General features: G+C 46.9%; 1 protein-coding gene and 1 long non-coding RNA gene across 11 annotated transcripts in view; both read right to left on the bottom strand.

Moving 5' to 3' along the window:
* Positions 1-5,278, bottom strand: part of LOC103010026 (uncharacterized) — a 389,852-nt gene extending 384,574 nt beyond the window's left edge. For all 4 annotated transcript variants that reach the window (XR_009005839.1, XR_009005838.1, XR_009005837.1 and 1 more), the window contains exon 1: positions 5,092-5,278. This is a non-coding gene — a long non-coding RNA (uncharacterized LOC103010026). The remainder of the gene's footprint in view (positions 1-5,091) is intronic.
* Positions 5,279-8,761: 3,483 nt separating this feature from the next.
* Positions 8,762-19,806, bottom strand: part of PCMTD1 (protein-L-isoaspartate (D-aspartate) O-methyltransferase domain containing 1) — a 61,133-nt gene continuing 50,088 nt past the window's right edge. For all 7 annotated transcript variants that reach the window (XM_057531738.1, XM_057531742.1, XM_057531741.1 and 4 more), the window contains 3 exons: positions 19,180-19,351; positions 17,524-17,647; positions 8,762-11,789 (listed from right to left, as the gene is read on the bottom strand). In XM_057531738.1, coding sequence (XP_057387721.1) covers positions 11,425-11,789; positions 17,524-17,647; positions 19,180-19,351 — 661 coding nt within the window. In that variant the 3' untranslated portion in view covers positions 8,762-11,424. The remainder of the gene's footprint in view (positions 11,790-17,523; positions 17,648-19,179; positions 19,352-19,806) is intronic.

Here is a 19,806-nt window from a genome sequence, read left to right as displayed (position 1 = left end):
GAGAATCAAGGAAACGGATGATCAATGAGATAGGGAAATTGATTATGTGAGAGTGAGAATGGCTGTCATGCTATTGTGAATGGAGGAATGTGACAAGGTAAAGTATTTGTGTTCTCTCCTACCTACATGTTCCTATAGCTCAAATCGCCTCTCTGCTCCAGGGTCAGCACTGGTATCTCCCACAAGTCCCGGCAGCCTTTGGAGAGGTAACATCCCCTTTTGTTTTGAGGCATTAGGGCAGGAGGTGAGGAGAAGCATCTTCTGGGACCACATGGTGATGGCCACGAGAGCAGACGATCGGGTTCTGGGTGCACCCTGCCAGCACCGAGCCCTGGCTCCCAGGGACAGAGGCCCAGGGGCTGCTCGCCTGCCCAGGCTTGGCTGAAGGAGGTTCTCCTCTACTCACCTCCTCTACTCGACGTCTTGAGACACTCTCCTTCCAGCCACGAAGCCCCACTGCCCTTCTTTCAGCTTCTCTAAGAGCCAAAATCTTCTCAACCTTAGACTTCACTCCTCTGCTTGGAAGTTCTTTGACTGGCTGTCTCCTCATTCTGTAGGTTTCAACTTAAACCCCCTTCTCAGGCAGGCCAGCCCTGATGCTTCTAAGTAAGCTCTCCCTACGCCCACCTCCGCTGGCAATGTTCCATCCCTGCACAGTTTTCTACATAGGACATCTCAGAATTTGCACTCTATATATTTGGGGGGTTGGGGTTTTTTTCTTTATTATCTATGTTCCCATTTTTGGTATAAGAGCCAGAGGGAAGGACCAAGAAGCAAAATATAGCTCTTTTTTTTTTTTTTTTTTTAGCTATTAGTATAAAATAGGCACTCCATGAACATTTGTAGGAAGGAGAGAGGGAAAGAGACTGGAAAATTCTCTGTAGGCAGGAATTATTTATAGGTCAATTCTCCACTTAAAAATACTACTAAAGGGACTTCCCTGGTGGTACAGTGGTTAAGAATCCGCCTGCCAATGCAAGGGACGTGGGTTCGAGCCCTGGTCCGGGAAGATCCCACATGCCGCGGAGCAACTAAGCCCGTGCGCCACAGCTACTGAGCCTGCGCTCTAGAGCCCGCGAGCCACAACTACTGAGCCTGCATGCCACAACTACTGAAGCCCGTGTGCCTAGAGCCCGTGCTCCGCAACAAGAGAAGCCACTGCAGTGAGAAGCCCGTGCACCACAACGAAGAGTAGCCCCCGCTTGCTGCAACTAGAGAAAGCCTGCATGCAGCAACAAAGACCCAATGCAGCCAAAAACAAATAAATTAATTTAAAAAAAAAACACTGATGAAAGAAATCAAAGATGACACCAACAGATGGAGAGATATACCATGTTCTTGGATTGGAAGAGTCAATATCATGTTTTCGTTTTTCTTGGACCAGAATTGCTGGGTCATACAGTAATTCTACGTTTAAGGTTTTGAGGAATTGCCAAGCTGTTCTCCAAAGGGCTCTGCTTCACAATTCCATCAGCAGTGTTTCTCCACATCCTTGCTGACACGTTATCATCTGTCATTTTTATTTTGCCATTCTCAAGAGTTAAAGTTGTAGCTCATTCTGGCTTTGATTTGCATTTCATTAATTACTAATGATGTTGAGCGTCTCCAGATGGGCTTTATTGGTCATTTGTGTACCTTCTTTTAAAAAATAGCTCTTCAAATACTTCGCTCAATTTTGACTGGGTTATCTGGTTTTTTAAATTGTTGAGGTAAAAGGGTTCTCATATATGATTTGAAATTTTTCTCCCATTCTGTCTTATTACTTTTTTGATGGTGTCCTTTGAAGTGCAAAAGTTGTTGATTTTGATGAAGAACAATTTATCTATTTTTTCTTTTGTCATTGTGCTTTCGGTGCACAGTATCCAAGCAACCACTGCCGAACCCAAGACTACGAAGGGATGTGGTGGAGGACGGGGACCCTTGGGGGAGACCAGACGCCCCTGGGGCAGACCTGGCCAGTCCTCCAAGGTCCCTTCCAGCCTGCATTCTGCCCTGGGGCTCCTCTTGGAAGTCAGGTGTAACAGAGCACTTTGCTATAGTTTTACCTGATTGGCTACCTTTATTTACCATTCATCAAATTCAACTTTCTGCTAAGAAACAGAGTATCTTGAAACTTTCACATTGAAAAGTCCTTCCAATAAGCGTATACCATTTACACAGTTTCCAGCAGCGGTCCACTTTTTTTTTTTTTTTTTTTTAATTTTTATTTCTGGCTGCATTGGGTCCTCGTTGCTGCGTGCGGGCTTTCTCTAGTTGCGGCGAGCAGGGGTTACTCTTTGTTGTGGTGTGCGGGCTTCTCATTGCGGTGGCTTCTCTTGTTATGGAGCACAGGCTCTAGGCACGCGGGCTTCTGTAGTTGTGGTGCCTGGGCTCAGTAGTTGTGGCTCGCGGGCTCTAGGCGCGTGGGCTCAGTAGTTGTGGCACATGGGCTCAGTAGTTGTGGCGCACGGGCTTAGTTGCTCTGCGGCATGTGGGATCTTCCCAGACCAGGGCTCGAACCCATGTCCCCTGCATTGGCAGGCGGATTCTTAACCACTGCACCACCAGGGAAGACCCGAGAGTTTCAAAATGGTAGTAGAATATTTGGTAAACGATATGTGCTTTGATATCTTTATAGATGGAATCAAATTAAACTTGAGGAAGGGAATAGCTTTGCATTTTTCTAATCTTAAAGCCCTGATTAACCATAATCTTTAAATATAGTGAAGTTTTTATCTATGGTTAAGAAAAATATTTTCTACATTAAGGTTAAAATTCTAAAAGCATGGAAAGAAAAAAAATCAAGGAAAGTATCAATATAACAAGACTACAAATTAACACTTACTAGCACTTTGGCCATTTATAGTGTTAAATGTGTTCTTTACACTGTTTCCACTGTTATGTGACAAAACACATATATTTAAATGTGCTTTAACAAAAACTCAATTCTGCTGTTAGGGAGGAAGTGAGCCAGGCCCCACATGCCTTTGCTTTCACAGGCTGATTTGCCTTCTCTTTTTCAGAATTTTTATCTTAATCAGTTAGTTGTGGTCCTTCATGATATTGCTTGCATGAAAATGTAATCCTATGTCAAGGTTTTTTGGCCCCAAAGAAGTAGAGGACCAATCTGTACAGACTTTGCATATCTCTCTCTCGGCTTTCATACCATGTCTCCAACAGGGGTCAAAAACTGAAGGTTCTAGGCTGAAAGCAACCTGCAAATACACGTGGTCGGGCCTTTCACTTTGAAAAACTGTAATTAGCTGCTAATATTTAAAAGTCAGGGGGCCCTCCCTGGTGGTCCAGTGGGTAAGACTCTGCGCTCTCAATGCAGGGGGCCCAGGTTTGATCCCTGGTCAGGGAACTAGATCCCGCATGCAGAAACGAAGATGCCGTGTGCCGCAATTAAGACTTGGCGCAGCCAAATAAATAAACAAATGTTTCTTTAAATGAATAAATAAATAAAAATAAAAGTCAGAGAGGGAACTTCCTGGCAGTCCAGTGGTTAGGACTCCATGCTTTCACTGCCTAGGGCCCAGGTTCCATCCCTGGTTGGGGAACTAACATACCTGCAAGCCGTGTCGCTTGGCCAAAAAATTTTTTTAAAAATAAAAACCAGGGAATTTCACTTTTGACTTCCATATTTTCTTGAAAAATACAGCCAGCTCATTATCAATGGGCCCCAAGCCCTGAGGGCAGCGCCCACTCGGGAGCTGGCTGGCCCCGGGCTGACCCCCCTCCCCAGGACTCCAGCTGCAGGTCAGTCGCTGCCCATCACTCTACTCAGGGCAGGTCGTCTTTCGCCCCCCCTGCTCCCCTCAGAGGACCCTGCCAGCCAGCTTCCTGTAGGTATGTGAGTCCGAAGCTCGTGCCCTGAGCCGTAAACAGTAGTCACAGCGAACCCTTCCATAGCGCTGGGCAGAGCCAGATCCTCTCCTAAGCGTGTAACGCGCACGAGCTCGTGTCACCTGAGAATAACCCCAGGGGGCAAACACCGCTAGCATCCCCATTTTACAGACGAAGAAACCGAGACCCCAGGAAGCTGGGAACTCGCAGGGGGCCCGGCTGGGGACCTGAGGGCCCAGCCACTGGATGTCATTCTCCAGCCGAGGAAGGCTCTGCACAGCTCCAAGGACAACGCCCTCTCCCTTCCGCTCAGGGCCTCCAGGAGAGGGTGTCCGGCGCGGGCCGACCGCCGACCTTGGCACCTGACGGACAGGCCGCCCTGCGCCCGGCGCTGGGGCTTCTGCAGAAACTGACGCCGCAACACGACACAGGCAAGGTTCAAGGCCAAAGGCCCCGCTCGCCCTGCCCTCTGGCCGCCGCACGCGGAGGGGCCCCGGGCTCAAGAATGCGTCTTGTGAGTTTTTACAGTAAGACTGTTTTTCGTATTCACGACCACATAAAATTAAGAAGATGCTTAATAAAAATTACTCTGGGCCGAATATAAGTGGGCTTATGTGCAACGACCAGCCACCAGCTTCAACTTTCATGACCCAGCTAGATCCTCACTTCACGATTATGACGAAAAATGACCCGGCGCTGCTCGTGCTACCTCTTGCTCAAAATTCCCAGCGTCTCACTCGGGCCACTTCGCTCCGCCCAGGGATGCACCCGAACGGGGCAGGCGGCTCTCTCCCGCGCGCACCCGCCACGACCGGCAAACACTTGACCGGGAACGCTGAGCCCTTCAACCGGCTCGTCCTAGAGGCACTTCTCCTCTTCTCCTCTTGGGGCGTAAAGCCCGAAGACCACGATGAGAAGGGTGCGCGCGCCACACACACTGTGCGACCCGAAGGACAGCTCAGTGATGCGGCTTCTCTCCCCACACGGAAGGCGAGGACGGCGCATGAGCACCCAGGCCCATCTGCCCGCCCACTCCGGCGTGGCTCCCGGGCGCCTACGTGCCTGCTCGCCGGGGCCCACGCCCCGCGCTCCCGGCTGCTCTGCGGACCCGGGAGCATCGCCCACCGCAGGGCGCGGGGAGGCCCAGCCGGGAGCGGGGAACACGCGGCGTGGTCGGCTGCTTCACCCAATTCAGAGTAGGGAAGATTTGGGGGTGGGGGGGCGACGATAAAGGGGCTAAACTGGGACTCTACGCAGGCAAATTACCCAAGGAATGAAGATGGGAATTCTCCGTGGTAAGTTCTGGAAGATGCTAGAAAGGAGACCCGTTCCTTTCACCGCTTCAGGGCTCGCGCTTTCCACTCTAAGCGCGGAAGCCTGGGGTTGCGGGCAAGTGAGGACCCTGCTCCGGCGACCCGAGCGGGGTCGGCACCTGGCGGGACCGAGGCGCGGCCTCGACGGGCGGGCGGGGCGGGGCGGGGCGGGGACGCACGCCGCGGGGGCGGGGCGGGGAGCGCGGGGCGGGCCAGGAGGCGGGGCGGGGAGCGCGGGGCGGGCCAGGAGACGGGGCGGGGAGCGCAGGGGCGGGCCAGGAGGTGGAGCGGGTCAGGAGGCGGGGCGGGGCGTGCCAGGAGGCGGGGCGGGCGGGTCAGGAGGCGGGGCGGGGTGCGCCGCGGGGACGAGCACCCGTCTGCGCCAAAGCCGTCCTGCAAAGGCACCTCCTCTTGGCGCGTCGCTGCACCATTTCCGTGAGCCCAGCCTCTCAGCCCCCGGCCGGGCTTCGGCAGCTCACGTTGATTAATTATTTATTGCCTCCACGCAGGACAGCTTTTCTTCTTTTTATCCGGTAACACTTCCAAACCCTGAAGGGCGGGCGCAGTAATAAGTGGCTGACCCAGGGGCACATACTCCCTACTCCAAACTGTATATTCCACTCCTGAAACCCAAAGCGCTGCACTAATACGAGATTCCCACCAGCTGCTTCTGGTTTCTTCCTTTAACACTGGGTGTTCAGCGCCCGCGCCCGGCCCTGGGGCAGACGCACCCACGGTCACGCGTGTGAGCACGTGAAGTGGCACCGATGAGCCTCCAGGACCCGCCGCCCCGGCGGCTGCAGACCCGCCTCTCACCCGCTCGGTGCCCCGGGGGCGGGCGGCCCTCTCCCGGCGACACCGCCGGAAACAGAAGACTTCTGCCACAAGTATGCCTTGCAGTTCAACGTGTACTTTTTGGCCACTCTGTAAGCAGGTATTTAAGGTTTTGGTTTTATCTTTAAAGACTGAAACTTTCAAACAAATCTCATCCCTAAAATAGAACTTTAAAAAATGCAAAACAGAAAAACGAAGTGAAACTTGGATGGTTAATTTAGGCAGCAACTCCAGATGACCAGGCTGGGAGACAGAGGTAATAAGTGGAGAACGTTTTGTCAAATTTTATCAACCTTGTGAGTATAAAGAAGAAACAAATTCATTCTCCTTCTCTCAGCAATTCTTCCGTCCCTTTACATTCTACTGTAGGTGAATACTGCCCTCTTTTGGCAGAATGTTGCAACTTTTAAATATGTGGGGTTTGGGGGTTTTTTAAATACAAAAATCAGAAGAAAAAACCCAATCTCCATGAACAAGAATGATTTTAAAATAAACTTGAACTATGCTTGACATCGTTCCGTGTGTCTTTTACTGTCTATATCAATAAACGAAAAAGCCAGCTTCGTCCTTTCAGGCCCACCGCTAACAATTCGGATGCTCTTGGTGATGTTTGCAATTTGGAGAACTTGGACAAGACATGCGGGTTTGTGCGTCGTTTTCAGTTCAAAATAGTCAACATAATAAATATTACATTGTATTCGTAGGGCATTTTTCTGGAAGGAAAGACTAAAAACTTTCTACTTTTAGAAACCTAAGCTGACAGTCAATGAAAAAAACACCTCTGCTGTTACCGTCCATGCGTATAAGGCCAAGAAGCGCAAGGCCCAGAGGAGCACATGAATGCCAGCCTCGTCGTGGCTGTGGGACCTTTCCTTGCAGGCCTTGGGAAACTCTCCAGCAGAAAACTGTGTGTGCTAGACAAAGCATTAGAAACATTTTTTTTAAAAAGGCATCAGTGTGCTGAGTGAGCAAGTCAATAAGACATATACAAGGGTCCAAAAACAAAGTGAAAAGGGAAGCCAGCAAGGTAAGTAAACACTGGAGTCTTGTTCAGCTGGAGTATTTGCTTAACTTAGTGACATTAACTTCAGATTTGGGGCAGCAAGCCTACAGGAAGAAGGGAAAAGCCCTTTCCTAAATGGGGAGGGCTTCATTGGAATCTCCACATCCCCTTCATTAAGGAGAACTAGAAATAATCCACCTTATCCCCTCCTTCCCCCAGAGAATGCAGAGAAAACTGTCTATTTCAAAACTTGCTATGAGGAGGAAGGGAGTAAAATGTCCCCGAAGATGTAACGTCCCCAGGTTAGCTTTCCCGTGGATGTTCAGGCCCCTCTCCCTGAGTGGTGTGAAACCCTTAAACCCAGGACTTAGTTTAAAGAGGCCGTGAGCCAGCAGTGCTTCTGGCAAAGACCAGTCGGCCTCTAATAAACTCTCACAGATAAGAGTTCCACAAGCTCAGTCAAAGCCCGCAAAGCACAAGAGAAACGGGGTCGTCACAGCTAGCCCTCAGAGACCTCCTGAGCAGAAGCCCACCGTGGAGTTCAGATACTGGAATCAGATATGGAATAGAAAACAGGCTCAGTGTGCTTACCGAATTGAACGTAGTAATAAAGAGCAGGAAATTATTTTTTAAATAAAATTTAAAAAGCAGAACTAGAAAATTTAACAGACATTAAAACTCAGGGTAAGGGTTTAACAGCAGACTTAAAGCAAGTGAAGACAGAATTAGTGGTTGGAAGATATATTTGAATAAATTATTTAGAATCCAATGCTGAGAGGCAAAACGTTGAGGCAATGTCTGTAAGAAAAGAAAATGGCCAAGAATTTCCAGAGCTGATCAAAGAGGCCAATCCACACACCTATAAAACAAATACCAAGTAGGATTAAAGATAAAAATTAACACCTAGCACATTATATGAAACTACAGAAAATCAACAATGCCAAGACAAGAAATATTAACAAGGTCAAGACAAAACTGTAAAAACAGAGATAAAAGATAACCTTCAAAGAAATGGCTCAGTGGACTTCTCAACAGCTACAATGAAAGCCAGAATGTAGAGAAGTAACTCCATTGTTTTAGAGAAAAATACTGTCATCCTAAAATTATATTAGTCATATTTTTCAAGAACAAAGATAAATTTTTTTCAGACAGACAAAACTAAGAGTTAGCTAGCCAGTGTCTTTCACCAAAAGAAATTTTTAAAGATGTACTTTAGGCAAAAGAAAATTGAGATGATCTAAGAGTCAAGAAGAAATAATGAACAAAAAAGTGGGAATGTGGGAATCTAGCATCACTACAGACAACAGGGACCAGCCTCAGAAAGACAACATGTAGTGAAAAGTAGGTGCACAGGAATGAACAGGGGTGATTCCACTCATACCGCTTGGAGATACAAGTGTACGTGTAAAACCGCAGCAAAAAGCCAGGTGTGATCGCCACAAATGGGCACCCTGAGAGGGGGGTTAAGATGAGCTGGGAAGAGGGGCACACACAGGTAACGGTAGTGCTAGCAGTCAAGCCTCATGGTTTGTACTCACATGTACTTACATGAACACTCAGTCATTCCTTGGACTTTCCATGCATCTTATAAATATCCTTCGTATCTACTTGAATAGTTCATAAAAATAAATTTTTAAAAACCCTACACCCTTCAGAGGTGGCAAGAGTCAAAAGGAAATGAGATGTCCAAATACAGACCATTCTATACCATAATTCAGCATATATCCACAGGTGTACTGACATTTTCTAAATTTAAAAAGAGAAAAAAGGCAGGCCACTGGAGAACGATGCTTAATTATATGCAACTGTTTATTTAAAATAATTTTCCAAGTTTTCCCATAAATTAACAGGTTTTGCTTCACTTTTGTCCTCTCAAACAGCTAGAAACCAACACTTACACATTCTGTATTTTAACTACTATATATGCTATTTTAATGACATTTTTCTTTATTAGTACTAGAACCAGATATATCGACCAATAAGCAGTACAGATTTAAATGCTGTTCCTGGCAGTTATGGTGTTGCTGGCAGTTTCTCGGGCTTTATCAGATTCTGGATGCTATTTCAAGCCATCTCCAAGCAGCAATCTGACTGAGGGGGGGGGGAGTCGTCGTGCTCCCTCCCTAGGCCTACTTTCTCGCCGCAAAACAAATAATTACCCCACTGTAAAATCCCATGAATACACTGATCATTTTCAATTACTTCAACTTTATTTGCGACCTCTCCACCTATAAAGCATAATTATCCACACTCAAATATAACATGATTCATTAAAAAATAAACACCCAAAATATTCTTAATCATTCTAATATATTCCCATTAATAGATAAAAGGGCTTTTGCTTAAAATTTCATTTTTTATTTCTACTTCTTTAAAGTCAATAGTAAAGTCACAACTGTGAAATAAATGCATTTAAAAACACAAAAGATACATTTCAATGACAAAAAATAGGCAATGATTATGAAAACCTACTGTACATTTTGCCAAAGCCAACAGAATGAAAGCTGATATGAAAAACTCCATCTTCAAATATATCCTTAACAAAAACGTCCCTCATGAATAGTTAACACCATGATTTAAGAAAACGTTGTGTTTACGTATCTGAACACTTGCCCCAAAAACAACAAACTGGTGGGGGGGCGGCGAGATAAAAATAAGTTTAACTTAAAATTAAACTTCTAAAATGGACACTGATTTCAAAATAAAATGAACATTTCTAACATGATAATTGTATGAAACTATTTTTTTTTTCCTTGATAGAAATGAATGGGGCATTTCTTAACAATAACAGCTTAGGAATCACCTAAGAAAAACTGTGGAGATACCCCCAACGCCCAAGCCCAGTCAATGGTAAAAAACAAACAGCTTCCACGAAATTATCTTTCACATTACTAAAATATCCTGATTTACCTGGGATAATTCACGCTTAGAATATTTCAAACAGTTGTTTTTAGATGTGTGGAATTACCAGAGCTGAGATTTTTTTAAACCATTCATCTAACGGTTGAATCTTTGCAGAGACATAATAATCCTTCCACTACACATTGAGTGCGTTTCCTCAAGCATACTTGTTCAACAGTTGTTAACAGTGATGCTGGTGGTGGTAAGTGATACTCTCAAATTTTTCCTTTTAAAAAATATATAATCCATGGAACACTAAATAGTAAATATGCTACACTGTATACTTTCTTAAACAAGGAATGACTCTTCAGGCCCTAGTAGGAAGAAAAGAAACACACTAATAATGGCATTTACCACCTGTTTCACTACTGACATTCAAATAATGAATACAGTAGTATGTGATATTAAGCAAAAAAACGAAAATCACTGTTACTTTACCACAAGAAACAAGAACAAAATAAAAACATGGGAAGAAATTAAATGAGCCCAACGTAGATCCCAAAGATTACACAATGATTCCGAAGTTTCAAAGAAAAGGTCACCTACATATAATTTCTGTGAATACTTTCTATGCTACAAAGATGACTTTCAAAGCAAATGCAGGCTGGCGCAGCCCTACTTGTCAAGGGTGAACCTGCCAATGAACCAGGAGTTCCCTTTGCTAAAGTGCACCCGTGACCAGCCCACTCAGGCCGATTCACCGATGAGCCACCCACAGTCGCGTAGGACAACGGACTCTCTTAAAGCAAATACTTTATACGGTGGGCTACAGGGAAAACCGTCCTAAATATACTGTCTTCTAAAACTTCAGAGTAAGATAACCTCATCATTGTTAAATACTGAAAATGTAAAGGGTCCACACAAACTAAGAGTTGTATTAAGTATATACATTTTACTTCAATATTCACTTGACGTGCTCCTAAAATCTCTATGAGAGAAGATGTTTTCCGCATGTCTTTTGGCAACAGATTCAAGAGCAAGAGAGCAGTGCTGTTGAACTCCCTGAAAGGAGGCTTTTTAAAGCTACGTTACTCCGTATCTGCATCGTTATTGCACTCATACATTGCCCGGAACAGACCTACAGCAACTCAGCAATAGTGACTGCAACACACAAAGCTTCTGATTTCCTTGTTAGATAAAGGTTTCATGGAGGAAATGCAAATGGCTGCAATTCGAATCAGACTACATATGCTTCACGATTACTTCACCTTATGGAAAAGCAAATCTAACCCTCACCACTACTAGTCTGTAAGGAACCAGACGAGGATCTGAAGGACCCAGTCTCGACTACTGTTACATTCCTCTCTTGAAGTTGCTCCGAGTTAAAACAGCAATTTTTCCAAGATTTAAAGAAAAATATATTTTATAAAAGGGATTCTTTTTAATCACAGAATACATCATTTTTATTACTAAGACAGAAACAAGTTATACTTTTTCCACTAAAAAGTCACTGTGATGAAAGAAAGAATTCTCTTTTAACCTCTAACAAATGCTACATTTTCAAGACTAAAGGAATTATCAGTAGGCATTCTTTCTTCTCGCTCTAAGCTATTTTTCCCGAAAATACGTCAAGTAAGCTTTCAGAGACTCGGGCAGGGGGAGCCTCATGATCTTCTCCCGCAGCAGGTTCTGGGGCGGCTCCTCCAGCTTCTGAGTTTCGCCGCGCTCTCTCTCCTCCCCCTCTTCATCTTCCTCCATCTTCTCATCCTCCTCACTGTCTAGAGGCTGAGGAATGAGCTGATTCCCCACGAAGACGTAAGTGTTAATCCTCTGCTTGACCCTCTTCCTCTTCCTTTTGGGCGGAGCCCTCTGAGAAATCCCCTTGGCCTGCATCTCATCATTTATGAAATTTCTAAGTGTGCGTCGAATGTAAATACGAGCCAAGTCCTGCAGATTCCTGACAGCACAGGGGGCTAAAAACACACGAAAAACATAAAAAGTAAAACGTTATACACTGTTCACTTCTTAGTGAATATCAGAAGACAGAGACATAAAAAACTGTGACTTGCATCTGACACAGATTTTAGGAAGGGCGCTTACTACGTGCCAGACCACCGCGGGACTGAGGACGGCGGACGACACCGGGGTCCGTGTGTACGGGCGTGTGCGCGTCCCCAGGTATGAGCATAAACCCTCTCGGGAAGGATAAATAACTTACAACAGCTGGAGCACATGTGAATTAAGTAGTGAGGGGACAAGAATAGAAGAGATTTTACCCTACACATTCTCTGTACTTTCTGATGTCGAAAAGCATGTGAAGGACCTATTTAAAAACCTCAAATGAAGGCACTGTTTGAACAGCTGCCTCGGTCTGAGCTCTAAACTATTACACGCATGCACACGCAGTTTCCATCTTTCTGTAAATCAACAGGCAGAACTGGTTCAGAGGGAAAGGGCCACCAGAAATCATGCCGCAACACTTCAACAGCCCCCAAACACCACAGATCTAAGTTACTGACGCTCGCTTCTATCAAGCGCACAGGCAGAGTCGGAACAGGCCCTGTCTGCTTCACTCCCGCCCCCCCCCCCCCCCCGCCGACGCGCAGATGTTAAGACCTAGAGCCACACGCCCCTCCTGGTGGCCTCCTCCAGTGCTTTGCACCCAGAGAAAATTCTCAGGTCCCCACCTGAAATTCGTTTTTCCTAGTTTCCACCCCTGTGGGAATAAAACCCTTATCAAGGATTCTTCTCAAATACCTAGCAAAGCACAGCCCTCCTCAGTTCAACAGCACGAGAAAGCCTTCATCACTTTTCCCCTTACTTTTAGTGCTTTTTCTTAGCTACCTCCTTCCAAACCTTCCTGTTATCATGTCAGTTACCCAAATGTGTATGTGGTCGGTCTTTGCCCTCAACTGTGAGCTCTTGCGGGTGGGAGGTAGGAAGGAGGCCTGGGGCCCTTCCTCATCCTCCCCCCATAGGGCCTGCAGGTATACATCCTGTCCTGTGTGCTCCCCTCCTGCCCTAGTGCCCGGGGCTCTGCCCAGTCACAAGCTGGGCACAGCCTGCAGCGGGAGATGTGGTTTTTCATAAAACTCCAGGCAGGAGGCATTTTAGACCAATTCAAAGATCCCTTAGCACATACTTCCTGGCCTGCTACAAAACCTTGTCTTCAGACTCTCTACTGAAACCCAAAATGGAAAGGAATTCAAAGAGCCGTGTCGGGCAGGTTCAGCTGGACCGTCTATCCTGCCGTCTGCACCTGCCCCCAACCATGCGGGGAAACTGGAACAACCTGTAGCAACTCTGCCAGCAGCCAGCTGTGTGAGCACGCAACAGACTGAAACTAAGAGAGCCCCTGCTCTTACAGAGCGTATACGTCTGGGGAGCGGCAGATAAACAAGTACGGAACCAACCAGCAACGACGTAGCAAGTAACGTGGGGGCGAGGCTGCTCCCGGCTGGGTGGCCCTTGCGGTATCCCCGAGGAAGTCACGACTGCGCTTGCATCCACGTGGCAGGAGGCGGCCAGCCCGCGAGTGCCTTGGGCGGAGGCAGGTGGGCAGCCAGCGCGGGGGAAGCGTGGAGCAGGAGGGCGCAGGGCGGGGCCTCGTCGTGGTCTGCAAGGCCACGCCATCAGCAACCGCACGGTTCTAGAGAGGCAGGGTCATAACGGATGACGAGGACGGCCCGGCCCCTCTGTGGGGTGGCGGCTGGCAGGGGAAGGAGCGGGGGGCCGCCGGACGTGGCAGGGCCTGCGTGAGAGGGGACCACGCTGGGGCGGAGAAGGGGGACAAGGCTGAGCTCTGCTCTGAAGACAGGACGGACGGGGACGGGACGCGGAGAGGCTCTGGCCCCAGCGGCGAGGCGGATGCTAACGCTGGTTACCGACGTGACAGAGAAAGAACAGCTCGGGGAGGAGAAGATAAAGGTTTGCTTTGCGCGTGCTGCGTGTCCTAAGTGGAGGCCTGGGCGCTCCCGCCACCCCGTGCACGTTTCAACGTGGCAGCGCGTCAGTGCCGGGCGAGGCAAGCGGGGAGGGGCCGGCAAGGTGCTCGGGGCCCCAGAGGCCACGCCACGTGCCGGCCCTTTGCAGCCGCGGCAGTCCCGCGGGATGTCAGCCCCAAAGGCCAGGACGGCCCCCACGGGGGGCGCCGGCGGGAGGGAGGGAGGCCGGAGGTCCAGGGCCCACTGCAGGAAGCGGGGTAGAGGACCACCGGGGAAGAGCTTCAGAAGCTGCGAAGAAGAGAAGGAATAACGTAGTCCCTGTGGGTGCGACCCGCCCGCACCCCGGGCGCTCTCCCAGCACCTTCACCGTCCTCCCCCCCTCCCCCCCCCACCGGCACTGCCGGCTGCTCCAGTCACAGGATCACCCCCTGGCCCGACTTCAAAGGCACCAACCGGACCCGGAGTGCAGAAGGATTCAGACCCGCTTCAGTCGCTCCTAACACTCACAGGTCCTAAAGCAGCACCCACAAGAGCCTCATTCAAACGTTTTTCTGATAATAGGAAAACTTTCAGACGATTCTCAGCCCTCCTTCTTCAAAACTCCCAGCATTTCCTGTACTCCAACCCTCCTTGTTCCTAATGCTTGCAGTCACGAGAAGGATCCAATACAGCAGGCAACACGGGTCCTGACTGCTGTAAGACTTTACTGTGAATTGAAGCTTTCAGGCCAGAACTACAATGAAGGTTATCTCTAACACACACGTGTCAGCTCTATTTGTTTCCCAAAAGGTGGTCTCTACGTAGATTTTATAGGAACCTAGCAGTCAGCACTTTCATTTTTATTTGTTACGTAAGACTGAAAAGGGCACTGGATTTAGGTCAAACCCCATTTTTAACCTACAAAACCGCAACTTCGTATGGCTCAGTGTGGTGCAGTTCCACAGTTCATGAAATCTCCTGACCTCTGTGATGCTGAGATTTATAAGAAGAAATGTACATTTGGCTTCCCCTTCCTGACACAGAGCTCCTAAAGCACGTGGAATGTCCTAAGTGATGAGAGCATCAAAGTGAAAAGCAGTGCCTTTCAGGGCTCACAAGAAGCTCCTTCCAACCACACGTGAGTTGACGTTACGGGGGTGACTTTCAGTAAGCCCTTCAAGGTGCTAGGCTGGCTGTCGGGGGCACCAACCATGGGATTAGAGAACTGGAACTTTCAGGCTACCCCTCCAGAGAAGGGAAAGGGGCTAGAGGTTGAGTTAATCACCGAGAGTCGATGATTTAATCAATCGAACCTCCATAGAAGCCCCTAATGGAAAGGGGTCAGAGAGCTTCTGGGCTGGTGAACAGCTGGAGGTGCTGGGAGGGTGGTGCGCGCAGAGAGGGCGTGGAGGTCCGCACCCTCCCCACACACCTCGCCCTGGGCGTCACTCCCATCTAGCTGTTCCCCAGTTAATCTAATGAGTAATCTGTTCTGCTGCATTCTGGGAGCCGCTCCAGCAAATTATCGAACTCGAGGAGGGGTCATGGGAGCCTGATTCATAAGCAGCCTGTGAGAAGCTGGAGGAGGACAGAGCCTGTAGCCTGCGGGGTCTGCGCTAGCACCGGCGAGCGCCGGAACTTCGCCAGACCACAGTACAGCTCGTTGGTGTCTGCGGAGGACTGCAGGATTGCTCAGGGAGGAGAACCCACGGGTCCGGATGACAGGAGGATTCGGTAGGTGGTGTATAAAGGAAACAGAGTTTTCCTTTAGTTGGTGTAGAGTTTTTCCTTCACCCCTTCTAAAGGGCCTGCCGTGAAATTTATTTTTAGAATGTCTTATACATTCTAAAAGAATGTATAAGACATTCTAAAAAGAAAGAAAGAAAGAAAAAGACATATGACTTTAAGTTGAATAAAAATTTGTGATGAACCTGAGGAAAAGTTATAAATACATTTTAGTAACTTTATATGAGCAATTTCATAGCTACAAAATACATTTGGCAAAGGATTTGCACGTGTATTTTTTAGGGTTTTTTTGTGCTAACATGCTTTCACGTTTTTATTCCCTATAATTAATGAAATAATGTTCTCTACACAGAAACCTATTTTAACTTATTTTAACAGAAAAGCAAACGTGTTCTTATTCTCCACACATCCTATTCCATTTCAATTCCTAGCTACCTGGTCCCCAAGTCCACCTCTCCACTGGTAAGAACTTGAGCACGGGAAACGGGTGTAATTTACTGACCTTCCCAAAATCCCAACACTATTCTTTACTAAGCCATTTATTACCTGCTAAGCACTTTATAAACACTACTTCATTTAATTCTCAAAACCACCCCAGGGCTTCCCTGGTGGCACAGTGGTTAAGAATCCGCCTGCCAATGCAGGGGTCATGGGTTCAAGCCCTGGTCCAGGAATATCCCACATGCCTCAAGGCAACTAAGCCTGTGCCTGCAACTACTGAGCCTGCGCTCTAGAGCCTGCATGCCACAACTACTAAGCCCGCGTGCTACAACTACTAAAGCCCACGCACCTAGAGCCCGTGCTCCGCAACAAAGAGAAACCACCGCAATGAGAAGCCCACACACCGCACGGAAGAGTAGCCCCTGCTCACCGCAACTAGAGAAAGCCCGTGCGCAGCAACGAAGACCCAACACAGCCAAAAGTAAATAAATAAATAAATGAAACACCCCAAAACGCCACAAAACCACATGGGTTGCAAGAGGGTAAAATAACCCTGAAAATAAAATGAAATCTCTCCCAGGTTCCTATGAAATAAATTCATTTAAAAAGCAGATTAAACCCAGAAGTCTACTATGGTAAAGTTCTAGAGCTCATTTTTGGCAAAGAACCTTACTTATTGGTTTCCAAAGCCATGATTCACGCTGGGCCAACCACTGCCGCGCTCACCGTTCTTCCTCGGGGTCTCAGCAGCCCTCAGGGCGCTCCGTGCTCCCGCCTCCTCCAAAGTCTGGCTTCGCACAGCTCACGCTGCTGTCCTCCCCCTTCTCGGCCCTGCCTCTGCTCGCGGCCCAGCTCTGATCTGCTGGGTCACAGGCCCGGGCCCAGCGCCTCCCCCAAGGCCCCTCACCCGTCCTCACGGCGCGCGCGCAGCAGGGTGACACCCGCATGCCCACCTAACAGGAAACTCAAGCACAGCCAAAATAAAAGTCTCTGATCTTCCTACACCGATTTCCAAGCTATTCACCCTCAGTCCTCAACAGCAATAAATGGTACCATCACTCAGTGAGGGGCTCAGGGTAAAACTTTAGAGCCCTCTTTTTCCTCCACCATTTTCCTACCTTCAAACAACTCCACCCCCATCAACACTGACTCTCTCCTTGAGGACAAGGAAAGTCTCCATCAGCTATCCTCTGCAGCCCAGCCGAGGAGCTTCAGCGACCCTGAAAGTTATTGCTGGTCTTGGAACGAGCAAGCTCTTTTCAGCCTAAAGAAAGGCTTCTGTGTTTGCTGTCCCTCTGTATGGAAAATGATGCCACCAAATTTACCATAATTAATAAATTCACAACTGTAAGCAATAAATTCATCTTTTCGTTTGACCTGCCCCTTCTTTTCATGCCTCCATGAAGGCAGCTAACAGGGTCTGGTGCAAGGTAGGCGCTTTATCCAAAAAAAACAACAAAAAAACAAATAAATCCATGGAATATATTACTGCATTATTTACTTAACTCTTCATAATTAACACAGTCCATTAATCCCAAGCACAGCTGTTGAACAACATAAGCCAGAGTCCAGTCAGAAAGGACCAGCGGTTACTTACGGAGGCCCACAGAATCTGGTTTGCCATTGTCATTCTTGCTCGGCTGCACAAGTGGGGCAAATGACACAGCAAGGATGTTTTTACTTTCCCAAGTGTTCTGTCCAGTTCGCATAATTTGTGTTAACTATTTAGAGGGAGAAAAGGAATAGAACAGCTTAATCTTGGAAATGTGATCACCTTACAGTCACAATTTAGTTTTAACAGAATAACAGCAGTGATTGCTATATAATCACTTGTATCTGAATGCAACCAAATTACTTTCGTTTAAATATTTACCATAAAATGATACAGGAGGAATCACAAATACTTGCTGTTCAAGACAGACACTTGAGTGCAAACGGCATGACTCCGCAGGTTGTATCTGGGGTCTGAGGGCTTCTAGGGGTACTCTTCCAACCCACACCTGCCACTGGCCCCCAGAACACATGTCTCACACAGCTTCAGTTGTTTGGTTAAAGTGTTGTATTAGTAAAAACACGTTTTCATTACTGTACCAACGAATCAACTTCATGATCTTCCATGGTGGTTATAAAATACAGATTCTAATTCTAATCCCAACTTGACATTTCATAGATAAATGTAATTAGTCACAAGGGGATTAGAAGTTTTACCCACTCAGCAAATACCCACCATCAGTTCTTGAGAAAAAATATGAGCTCAGTACATGACTGAAGGAAGATGAATTAGTATCTTCAATTTACATTACAGAAATCAGCCTATTATATTTTACATTAGTACAACAGTATATAATAAATATTCAATAAAATACCAATGGGAAACCATATTTTAAATGTTTAAAAACGTCTCTTTAAAGGAAAACAGAAAAAGACGATTAATCTGGGAGTCTCAACTCCGGAAGCATTCAAGCAACATTTTTCCAAGAATGTGTTTTAATGAATGCTTTATATTCTGTCTTTTTAATAACTGACAAACACAGTACGTGGTGATGGTGAAATCCTCTGACCTGCAAATCACACGTGCGAACTTAGGGGACCCTCAGATATACAAACTCCAAAACGACCACACTACGTCCCAGTCATCTTGGGCAATCTATCTTCTACTTACAAACCACAAGGTGTTTTAAACATCTCAGATGTAGGTTAATATGAATATAGAAGATATTTTTTGAAATGTATATTTATAAAATTTCAAAGTAAAAGAGCCACCCATTTTCTGAATAAATTAGTATTTCATACAATTATTATACCTAATAATTCCAAACCAAAGGCAGACAAAAGGTGAAAAATACTTTCAAATGCGTCTACGTATACTAAAAGAAGATCCAAAAATTTACTCGTGTCTGGAATGGAGTTAAAGCAGTTCAAACCAAACCCCAAACAGGATTTCCTTTTCGCATGTTCAGCTAGAAGCAGTTACCACATTCAGCGGCACCCCCTCCCCTCACCCCGGCCGAAGGCGGAGCTGCAAGGCAAACACCAGGCGGGCGAGGCTCTCCTAACCCTGGTTGACGGGTCTTTTCCGCACCTGCCTTGGTTAATAGTCAAGAGCCCGTTTCAGTGTTTTCCTCTAGAGACAGATCTGGGAAGAGTATTTGTTTCTTCCTTAAGACTTACAGGGTACCTTTCACTGAGGCGACACTGCCCGTCTTACACTAAGTGCGTTTCCCACGTCTAGCGAGAGGACGGCGGCGGCTACCTGGTCTTCTATAGGCATCACGAGGATGCCCCCGACCTTCAGCAGGATCTTCATGTAGTGCTCATGGTCCTTCTGCACTCCAGCCCCACAGTAGACCCGATCATACTGATGGCTGTCGGACGCTATCTGCAGACAATTACCAACCACAAATGCAGGTTCACAGAACTCAAATCTATACGGGAAACAGACAGTATTTTAGCTCATTAAGCAAAAGCTCAGATCTAAACAAATTAACATAGTCCAGCTTCTTGAAACAGTGAAGTTACCAAATTAATGATAAAGATAAAATATTATAAAATTTGATTGAAATATCAGATTTATGAAGTTTAACACTGATCAAATATTGTTTTATTATCAGTGAGGCAGTGTACATTTTTTCAAAACATTAACCTTTTTTTTTGCCACACTGAAACCTTACTTAAGGCTTAAAAGGTGAATATAGTGAAAAGCCATCACAACACCAATCTTGTGATGCCCACAAAGGACATACAATAAGGATGAGAATCCCAAGGGTCCAACAAAAGAGAAAAGGCTTCACTCCCCCCCGCTCCTTCCGAAAGAAGCTGGGGGCCAGTGGACATGGAAGGGCTTGTGCAGTCTCCACTGCGGGCTTCTTGCTGCGGTTAA

Source organism: Balaenoptera acutorostrata, chromosome 17 (assembly GCF_949987535.1).
Source record: "Balaenoptera acutorostrata chromosome 17, mBalAcu1.1, whole genome shotgun sequence".
Classification (NCBI taxonomy): Eukaryota; Metazoa; Chordata; class Mammalia; order Artiodactyla; family Balaenopteridae; genus Balaenoptera; species Balaenoptera acutorostrata.
Note: the sequence above shows the minus strand (reverse complement) of the source record. Positions and strands in the feature narration are given on the sequence as shown.